The sequence below is a fragment of the Crocuta crocuta genome, unplaced genomic scaffold (assembly GCF_008692635.1).
Source record: "Crocuta crocuta isolate KB4526 unplaced genomic scaffold, BGI_CrCroc_1.0 scaffold90, whole genome shotgun sequence".
NCBI classification, from domain to species: domain Eukaryota; kingdom Metazoa; phylum Chordata; class Mammalia; order Carnivora; family Hyaenidae; genus Crocuta; species Crocuta crocuta.
The window spans coordinates 3,276,264-3,287,427 of record NW_027527449.1 but is presented as its reverse complement, the minus strand read 5'-3'; the positions used below and the strand labels follow the sequence as shown (position 1 = coordinate 3,287,427).

Here is an 11,164-nt window from a genome sequence, read left to right as displayed (position 1 = left end):
AAAGTAGTGTCTTTGGTGCACTTTGACAAGGGGAGTCTGATTAAAGGGGGCAATAAGATGCAGATAAGCCATCTCTCCCCCTTTTCATAGTTTTGCTTTTTGTTTCTTACCGGCACATCATCCCACTGCTGACTCTTCACAAGTTCGTAAGAAGGCTCCGTCAAATCAAATTTGGGAACGGGGAATCCAGGAATAGCATTGTGCAGATGGAAGCCAAATGTCACCAGCCAGCTGTTAACATCTAGGAGAAGAATGTTCCGCAGGAAAGGTATTAGTTATTCTGTGCTTTCGTACATGTAAATCCTTACCTTAAAAAGAAAACACACCCAACTTCACCAGCAATAACTGACACATTTGCCTTCATCTTACAATTCAAAACCCACCCTCTATTTTTAGGCACGAAGACAATAGCCTCGGTAATGAAACCGTGGCCAGGGCTACAGAAAACACAGTCTACTAGGTGCTCAAGGAGACTAGATAAACTGTCACAAGTGCGAAGTCGCATCCTGTGTGGGTAATAAGTGGTAACAAAGGGTAGTAACAATGCACAGCAGCACAAAAGAGACACAGATGAGGTAAACAAAGGGATTCTGTGCTTAGCAAAGACTGGTCTTAACAAGAAGTTGTGTGTTAAGGGCTTTCAAAAGCGACTGCCCAAGGATATGCAGCTTCCACAACCCATTTTCTATTAATAAAACCCCTAAATTGAGAGAATTAAAATCGAGAGTTGATTCTTAATCAAAGATGAATGCTGAAGGCTGGCAGAACGGGCCAAGGGCACACAAGTTTGATTACCATCAGCTATGACTTCAAAGGCTCACCGTGCATAGGTGGGGGCGAACTTTTTTGGGGAGAGAACCTGGAAACCTTTAAAACGGTATTTTAAAATATTTCCATGTGACCCCAAAAGCCATTAAGCTCAGAATCAGGCTTTTATTCTATTCTGGAGGTTATAATGTTACAGAACTACTCAGCAGGCTTGCAGCTTTATGAGTACAGTTGGGTGTAGATTATTTTATATATTAAGCACATTGCTGGAAAATTTGAAATTGCATTTCACCTAATATATTTTATGCTATTCCATCTCTCTTTTGATGTTTTTCAGAAAATGCTGGTACGGCATTCCCTGTAGTCCACGTTGCTAGGAGAGGATGAATTCAGGAGCTGCGGGCTTTCCGGCGTTTCAGCGGGCCCCTGTCAACACCTCCTCCACAACCTGTGGTAAACTGCTTGTCAGGATGATGGAGAGCCACCTGCTTTCCTCTTTCCTTCTCTGGGGCACAAACTCTCACCTCATCACCAGGCTGGCAGACCCTCTGTCCAAGCATCACGTGGCTATCAAACCAGTGGGTTTCTCCCTCTTTTAGGAGGGGTGGTGGTAGAGAGAAATCCCAAGTTGATCATGTAGAATAGAAAGTGACGCTGTGTGTGTGTGAGAGAGAATTCGTGTGTGAGAGAGAACGAGTGTGTATAAGATTACAAGGGATCTTATGTTTTGGAGAAAATTCTCCTGAATGGTAGTGTCAGGGGCAAAGTTTCTCCTACTATGAATGATGTCTGTGTAACAGTAAAACAAAACAAACAAAACCCACCAAAAAACACAGGGCCTTAAGTACTGAAAACTATTGCCCACATAGTGGGGACTCGGATGCACATGTGTACACAGACACCTGGAGAATACCATGAGGGTGTTGCTGAATCAGGATTCTGAAGGAAGGGAGCTTCAGCTGGTTCACGCGGAGGAGAGCTATGGCAAGCTTGCAGGAGGCAGATGTGAAATGAACAGAGGGCAGCATTTTGAGAGCTGTACCGAGAACTGAGAAAATAGGCATCTCAGCATGCCTCCAATGTTGAGCAAGAAAAGAGCCAGCCTGGAGAAGCATCTAACACAAGCCAAAACAGAAAGCCTTAAGCCGAACGGAAAACAAAAAGAGGAAACAGGAAAGAAGCTTCTTCCAGGAAACATAAGTGCAGCAGGGAGGTTGATTATGGTCGCGTAATTCAGGGGAGGAAGGGGGAGCCAGAGTGGTGCTTGCAAAGCCCTGGTCTCTCTCATCCTGGTGGCTTTGTGGGGACAGAAGTAGGAACAGAGGTTTTCAACTGGGTCACGCGCTCAGCTTGGAAAGATCTCAGTATCCCCACGTTGGCATAACAATGAGTGCCAATCTTGCCACCAGGCAGGAGCTGTACCAAATGGCACAAAGGCCGTAGTGAGGACGGAAACAGGACCTGCTGGCTAAGCAAGTGGTGGGAGAAGCTGTTCCTTTATTGTCCTGAGGTGGTGGTGGTGGAGGGGGACATGGTGAGGCACTCTGTGCTGTGTGTCACCTCGCTTCCTCCATTAGAGCTTCACACGTGTGTTAAGAGGAAAATCAGCATGGTACGTTTGCAGAGTAGTTACTGTTTGCAGCAGAAAAGCGTCCATTTTGTTAGATCTTCTACCACAAGGTAGGCATTATTTTCCCCAGTTCACAGTTAAGGGAACAGACTTTACAAATGACGTGACTTGTCTATAAAGCCACACCACTTTACAGACACGGGTTGGAACTGGAACTCTGACTTGGGGACTCCAAGTTCACCCTGTTTTCCATGCCCCCGTATCATCTCCCTTCCTTCAGCAGCATTTCAGAAAATTGTGGCCTCGGGCACTGTAGACAGACTAGGAAGTGACAAAGCGTGTCTCAGTTTGCCTTTCCCTTTTGCTTCTAAGGAACTATAGAGAAACAAATACATTTAAAAGGTCAGGCGTTTGATTTTGCGCGAGTAAAATGTAAGGTCCGAGAGAGAAACTCCAGTTGCTTTGCGTATTCATGTAAGGATTAAAGTTACTCGGCACTTGGAAAGGAAAAAAAAAAATGCTTACCTGTGATGTAATCTTTCACATCATGGATTTTGCTTGCAGGGTTGTTATTCCTAAACATGTAGAGGTTAAAAGGAGCTGGGTCCTTCCCAATTCTCTTCCAGATTTCTATGTCCGGCGTCGTCCATCGTCCTGCCAAAATATCATAATCTCTTTCTCCAAAGTGGATTAATTTTGTGAGTGGGTCATATAAGCCACCATGAAATCCAATTACCAGCTGAAAGTCAATATTGGAATCAAAGTAGATTTCACCATAGGCAGTATACTGAATCTGTTTCAGCATAAGCCCATTGCTACTGAACACAGCCAACGGTGTCCCCGTGTTATCCGACGCGATGTAGAATTCATCCCCGCTGCTGATTTCCATGGCAAAAAGGTGTCCTTGGAGATCATAATAGAGAGAGGTAATTTCTGAACTGGAATGGTTGTAGACATGAGTAATCCTTGTGGGGTAGGTTAAGTCAGCGTAAAAAAACTGCAGGTGCTGTCCGAGGCTGGTTTTGCTCGACACCCGCCTGCCCAGGCCGTCGTAACGATAGATCACTGTCCAGCCACTGCCTTTGCTATAAACTCGAGTCAGAAGCCCCTTGGAGCTGTACTCGAAGATCTCTGTGCCTCTTTGACGCAGGAAGCCGTCTTCATCCAGCCGATACTGAACATCCCCTAGTCGAGTGATTCGGTCTCGCAGGTCATAGCGAAGGGGGGTCAGACGCGCGCTGCTACTCGGGTTCAGCAGGTGGAGGTTTCCGTTCAGGTCATAGTTGTAACGCCACATGATCTTCTCATTCAGGTAAACCGTCTGGAGCTGCCCATCAACGTCATATTCGTAAGCGTATTTGGTCGTGTTGGCAAAGGGCCCTATTTTAATCTCTCTTTTGGTTACCCGACCCATGTTATCGTATTGAATTGTAATCCAGTACATGAGCGACCTGAAGATCTCATACTGAATTTCCTTGATGCGGCCGTGAGCATCAAAGTGCTTTGTGTACGTCATTACGGCTGTGGAGATGATCTGGTTAATGTCGTAATATATAACTCCAAATTTTCCAAACTGTTCAACTTTGCCAGAAATGTCATCAAACTGATAGAGGTCAATGGGCAGTGGCGTCTCGTTGATGACACCCTGCATGCTGGTCACTCGAAAGCTGTTGTCATAGCTGTAGTCAAATCTCGCATTTACCATTCCATCCTCACTAAAGCGGAAAATCTGCCTGTCAATCAGGGGACCAATCTGCCGGTATCTAATGGTGCAAATAAAACCATCGCTCTGGAGGTTTACGGTTTTCAGGACGCCCGCAGTTTCATCGTAGGTAAAGCTGACCCTCGTGCTATCGTATAAAATTTCCGAGAGCCGGGTCTGCCTTCTGTACTTGAACAAGACCCTCCGGCTTGTACCCAAGAAGGCCGTTTGCAGAAGGAGACCTTCCTCGTTGTAGTCTGTGATGACGGAAGCGTTGCTTTCCGGGGGGTTGTATATGTTGCGGTAGTAGCCAATGGACCGGATGGTCTGCATGGTGTGGCGGGCCACGCTGGGCATGGTGATGGCCGACAGCCGGTCCCACATGTCATATTCGAAGATGTACTGCCTCTGGCTGTGAAGCAGGAGGACCATGGACTGCAATGACAGAACATCCCGTTACTCAATATTTTTGTGAAGGGGGGGGGGAGCAAAAGCAGATTCCGTGACCGCATATACACAAACATCCCACTGGAGTAAATGAATGATTTTCATTTTAATTGAGTTATCCTTGACCTTACACGTTGTTAACGATCCCCTGCCTAATTTGCCTGGATGCTTAATTGTGAGGGGTTCTGCAATTAGTGGCTCAAGATTCATAATGTGCCACTTGTCACGATTGTACCATTCTTTTTCCAGGCACTCACAGCCAAGCGGCAGATTGTCGATGGATTTGGAGAAGTCATAATACAGGCACGCGCAAAGCTGCTTTAAAGACAATATTTCAAGGAGAAAACAGCATATGGGAGATGTGAGCCTATTCATAATTAGCAATTATTTAGTAAGGTGGCTTTTCCCCCTCATTTGATTGAAGAGCCACTCAAATCATGTCTTAATTTCCAGTGCATCTGGGGGAGGAACAAAGCATTCAAAATATTACTTTATGAAGAAGAGACCTAAAATTAGCCCCAAATGGATAATGTGTGTAGAAAGCATCAACGTCAACAAACTCCACTAACTCACATGGTGAATGAGAGGCATGATAGGGGTCCAGATATGGTTTCTGTTTGTGTGCAAATTCTTGCCTGTCATCTGGAGTGACAATGAAACCTGCATTTTAAAATTTCCTTTTGTGAGTATCGAGTCTGATTTGAATCCCAGGTGCTGTAAGAACGGCTTCTGGGCTACATTCTACTTGGGTGCTAAATGAGGGAGTGAATAGATACAGAAATTAAAGTGAGCTCTGCTCATCTGCAGAAAGACAAAAGGCAATCGTTTCCTAGGCCTGCCTGGGAGAAGCTCAACGCTGAGGCTCAGGAGTAAACAGTAGAGCTCAGTAGTCATGCAGAGCCTGGGCGATTCTCTCCTTCGAGGAAGCTGCCGCCAAATCCCGTGAGGCCAAACGGAATGACGGCAGATCTATGGGTTTGTGCGTGTTAGGAGCTCTCCGGGGACTTCCGCTCAGCCCTTGCCAGAGAGGGACACGTGATCCCTTGTCCAAGGCTCGTTCTCTTTCTCTTTACTGTCCACTGTCTTGAGGACTATTCCCGACAGTCTGCCTTGTGCTAAGGAAGGCTTGGATTGCTGCTAAAGTCATAGATTTAGTACCTAGCTGTGTGGTCATTTAAAATCCCATCTGATGGTAGCTAATCACATATTACCTGTCTTTCTGTGAGTAAGTTTTGGCCTAGTGCGCCTGTCCTTGCAAGGAAATGGAAAAGGTCTGGGTGGAACTTAGGGACTGCAAGAGAGGAGGAAAGCACGTGTTGGCTTTTTGGATCCCCACTGATAAGGAGAATGTGATCTCAGTTACTGCTCCTATCATTTCATGGCAGTGGCTCTTATCAATGACCTGCTCCTTGTCTCCTTTGAAACATTTTTCAGCGACATTTACGATCATTACTATCATTCTCAAGGTCTGGGTGTTTCTGTTACGCTTCTCTGTAATGTACTTAATTGGGAAAAGCGTTCCAGGATATGAAATGGGGATCCATTCCCAATTTCTTCAGGAGGAAGCCGTCTTGGGGTTTGTTAGGTTGGAGGGTGACGGGTTTTCCAGGCCTGGGGATCTGCTCCCTGGGTAGTGGGGCTTACTCCGGGTCTCCCAACAGATCACCGGTCGAGTAGCTAACGAGTGTGACAATTAGTGTGGAGGGAAACCTGTCATCTAGTGGGCATGGGCCCTTGTCTCAAGGGGGAGTCTCTTAGAAGAAGAGCAGGTAAGCAGGCTGCGGGAGAACAGACTGGCAAGTAGGGTCCTGGCTGGAAGCCTTCCACGCTGGGAGGCGTCCAGTGCCGAACCTGCAGCTGACACTGGCTCCCTGGACGGGCAGTGTGGACCCCTCGCTGTCTACAAGTAGAAGGGATGACTCCCCTGCAGCAGGGTTAGGGTTAGACTGAGGAGAGCACCTCCAGTGAACAAGACCACGTGATGTGAGCACGAGAGGACACGGGCGTGAGTTTCGGGTGACAGGTTACTGTGTGTGACCCACGTCAGGCCGGAGGTGGTCACCATAGAGAGCTGAGCTTGTAACTTGGGCTGCTGCACGCTCGGAGGCGTGACAGGCATTGGAACGCAAAATGGGACCGTTTCCTGGCACCAACGTTCATCTCCAAGGCAAATGAAACCCTCCATGAACGCGCTCTTTGATGGGTTATGTTTTTTAAGAAGGGAATTGCAGGGAGGTGGCTGGTTCCCTGTTCTATTTCTTCCGCTTTCATCTCTCCGGACCACAGTCCCTGTGCTCACACCTCTCAGAGTGCGACTTAGCATCCTGCACGTGGGTAACCTTTTTGGTGGTGTGCCAGTGCTTACGAATGGGCAAACACCTGAAGGCAGGATGCTTACCCCTTTCCCGTGCAGAACATGGGAGGGATGCCACAGAGTCCCTGAGACGTGGCTTTCCATAAAATAGCCTCTCTTGGTTAATAGTGCATAAACAGGACCTACGTGCCTTTTCTAGTTATGTTGAAGTGTTGCCAGCAACAACACAAAACCGACAGCTTCAACTGTGCTAATGTAAGGCTCTTTCTTAAATGAAAGAGGCAGCGAGGAGATTATTTACAAACGACTTCCATGCTCAAGGTCTAATTTGTGGATGTTGCCGACGTATAAACTTGGCAGGTGGACAGTGTGATTGCGTGTTTGTTTGCGGCATCAATCACTTAAAAGGGTCTCAGGTAGTAGAACTTAACTAAGGAAAAAGTACTTTGCTAATGCAGAAATTCATCACCGCGGTCCCATGGTGACTTATATATTGATACTTAGAATAATAAATGGAGCTCGGTCCCACGCCACTGTTTTTCTTGCCCACAGAGCCCCGGGTGATCGCTGAAAAATACTCATCATCACTTCCCTCTTCTGACCCTCGCGGCGCAGGCATACCTTTTCTAAGTAGGTGTAACTCCACGTTTTGCCGTCAGCAAAGACTCGGGATACAATCCTCCCCTGGCTGTCATAATCTACTTTCTCGCTAGTGGTGCCCCGCTGGACGCTGGCGATTTGACCGGTGGATGAATAGGTGACATTTACGGCTATCAGTTTGCTGCTGGGCAGCCAGAGAGTTGGGTGCCCTGACGTGTCGTAGGCGATCCTCAGCAGGAATTTGCGGTGGTCGTCGTAGATCTTTTCTGTCTTTGTTGTTCGATCAAAGTCAACGGAAAGGAGGTTTCTGCCATTAACCTGTTACAACACAAACAGCGTGATAACATAAATCGTGCTAGCCCAACGCCAGCCCCTTATTACTCTTCAGAGTCCCTGCTATTGTTTAAACACATTTATGATGATTGATTCTCTTCTGTCAGTAAATTAATTTAGCAACTTCTTGGGTACAAGTGCAAGGCAGTAGATTAACAGCTCTTTTAAGAGGTTTCATTAAGCAGAAAGACAGCCTGGCGTTTGTTCAAAACCTTTTCAATTAAATGTTGTAAACTTAAGCAACTGATAAGAACAAAATACCAAAATGTATTTGCTTTAAAGTCTGCTCAGAAGCTATGAAGGTGGTAAACATGACCTCTCTGTAAATTACTCAATGCCCCTCCCTCCAGAAGATACGGGAAAATAATTGCTTAGGAGATGAATCACGGCTACATTAAATAAAAGTGGTAAATGTGACTCCGGCCCTTTGAAGAACAGTTCAGTAGAAGTTGGAGCCCATGTTACTGTAAATTATTAATGAGTTTAAATAGCAGGAGGTTACAAACATGATCATTGCTTTTGGCCCAGTGCTGAAATGTCACAAGTTTTTAGAATGCCTTTTCCTTTGATAACATCTGGTTAACTGGCAGGGACTTCAGATGCTTTGCTCCCACATCTATGTGGTCTGAGTCCTGTGGTAAGTTTACAAATCCAGCACCGTGTTGTTGTAAGAGGGTGTCTGTGTGGCTCTGTGCCACGTCTCTTACAGTCTGTGATCCAAGGCACCCACAAACCAGCATTCGTTCCGGCAATGGAAACGTGGCCTTGGTTAAACTCTACTTTAATGGGGCACGGGGTGGCTCAGCTGGTTAAGCATCCAACTTCAGCTCAGGTCATGATCTCACGTTCATGAGCTTGAGCCCCGCATCGAGCTCTGTGCTGACGGCTTGAAACCTGGAGCCTGCTTCAGATTCTGTGTCTCCCTCTCTCTCTGTCCCTCCCCTGCTTGTGCGCTCTCTCGAAAATAAATATTAAAAAAAATTTAAACTCTAAGAATGGTCTGCCACATACTGAGGACCCCCCCCAAGAGTGGACTTTCAATAGCAAGATAGAAGCTTTGGGGTGGTGACAGCTTGTACATACCAAAATGTGCATTGACTTTTGGATTGTTAAAAATTAAATGGGAAAATCTTAATCTTCCACGGGAATGTCTTAAGCTAGAACTTTTAAGACAGACAGCTGCCGCTGATCGGTTATACACACCTACGCACATATATATGCACTCCACATTCACACTTGCAATATATGTGAATATAGCTGTGTATGTACCTATGTAATGTACGTGCATATTTATGTAAAATCTGGGCTAAACCTAATTTGAGCAGTCTATCATCGACATTCAAGCCCCATGAAAAAATACTCTTTAGGCTTAAAATGTTCCAATCAGTGGTCCGAGGGGAGTATTGTAACGTCCATGGAAAGGTAAGCGTAGAGAAGTAAAGACATAAACTAGTAAGTTCATGGTTTATAGGGGAAGTGATGTTGGGGGCACCAAAGCACCCAGACAGGCGAGTCACAGGCAACGAGCAGGGTAGAGCCCCCGACGGAAATCAGGACATGTTCATCTTCCAGTTCGATCCTTGCAGATCTGGCTGTGGTGGGGAAAAGGCCGGCTGTGCCTTAGCAGCAACTGGTGTGTGAGGTGCGTGTGTGTGTGGGTGTGCCAGGGAGAAGAACCAGGGTCCAGAGTCTGCATAACTCTGGGCTCTCGCCTCTTTGAAGCTGTCTGTCCATCTGTCGAGCGCTTGCACAAGACGCTTGAGGCTCAGTCAGCGACTCTGATTTGATTCTACTCTCCAACGTGGAAATGTCTGCATGCTCATCCTCGCCTCCCGTGAATTCTGCGAAATATTTACGTTTGCAGAATGCTTTGTGGACTTTAGAAAGAAGCTGCTAGCTAATATTAACAAATATATATTTTAAAGCCTGTAGGAGGATTTGATTTGTGATCAAATTAACTCAATACCGAACCGGCAGAATCCAGCCTTCAGCTTATATTTTTTGATGCCTTGGGAAGAGATTTTGCACAATTTAAATGGTTTCCTATGGTTCTCATATTTCTGATTGTGATTTAAAAGAAATAAAAAAACCCAAAACAAAACGCCGAATGTTTTGATTTGCCTCCTCTTCTCCTTTCTTGGATTCTCCCAGGCTGTGAGCCCAACTGAGTAGTTTCCACGGACCCGCTGCCCACAGGACCACCCCGTTTGTATTTTACTTTGTATTCGGTTCCATTTGTATTCCATTTCTTCACTGCCTGCCTTAACCGCCCTGCATCTCTGCAGCGCTGCTTCTGGTTAGAGCATCGGCAATCTGGACGGCAGGCCTGCTCGGAGGGCGCAGGCACCAGAAGGAGCCAGGCAGGGGGAGGCCTGGAGCCCTCCTTTTCCCCGCCCGCACCCTGATGCGGTGCCAGGTGGTGCCTCGCTCACTTCTCCGGTTAGCGGATATGGCTACGCAGCACCAAAGCACCCAGGTGACAGGCGAGGGGTGTCACTAGGATAGCCATTGTGTGCGCCACCGTACCAAACACGTCACCATATGGAAACGTCTAGAAGCACTGCGAGACCCAACATCTGGGTACAAGTTTAAATCTTCCTTGTCCAGACGAACGCTGCATCTGCAACGCCTTCCTCGTGTCCTCTAACTGAAGCAACGGGGGGAAAGATCAGAAGGGGCTGTGTTTTTCCCAACATTCCCAGCAGGCGCCAAGGTTTCAGCCACCCTTACTGTTTCCAGGCACCAGTCAGTATTATTCAGTAGGCAAAACTTCAGAAGATACTAACAGATCTTTTGTTTTCTCTATCCTTTCCATACACAGTAGGCTAAACAACAGGCAGTGGTCAAGAGACATTTCCATCCTAGGACATGGTCCTGCTTTAACTATACCTTTTTGAAATTATGGCAACTTCCCACTTTTTTTTTTTCTTTTCTTTTGACAATCATAAATGACCGGTGTTGTTCCATGCCCCAGTGGCCTTCTAATAAAGTTTTAAAATAAAAAATATCAGTTTAAATGGAATAGTTCATCTAAGATGAAAACCCTTAGATCATCACTATCCCTCCAGCTACATAAAAATGAATCCAAATGTTGTGTTTGGATAAGAGATCCCATGAAGTCCTTTGTGATCTATAGCGTTGCTTTCAAGCAAGCATGGAAAATCCCCCATTTTCAAAGATCACGTCCAGCATGACTGTAATGAATCACAGCGTCCCTTTGAAATTGGCACGGGGGGAAGTTACCATCTTCCCTGTAGAATGCTTGGAAAACTAAGGCGTAAAGACGTGACACCATGTCTGTGTGTTTAAAGACATACAGCACAATCGGATTATATTCACGGAGCTGGAATGTTATGGAGAGAAGCGAGGGAGGGCTGGCTCATTACTGAGGATATTTGGTGACAACGTCACGGCTCCCTTGTATCCCTGC

At 46.4% G+C, this 11,164-nt stretch overlaps 1 protein-coding gene across 1 annotated transcript in view; it reads right to left on the bottom strand.

Annotated features, from left to right (window-relative positions):
• TENM3 (teneurin transmembrane protein 3) overlaps nt 1-11,164 on the bottom strand; it is a 449,902-nt gene that overhangs the window by 3,718 nt on the left and 435,020 nt on the right. Inside the window, 3 exon segments of the mRNA XM_077762712.1 lie at nt 111-241; nt 2,864-4,475; nt 7,423-7,719. Of these exon segments, the coding sequence (XP_077618838.1) occupies nt 111-241; nt 2,864-4,475; nt 7,423-7,719 (2,040 nt within the window).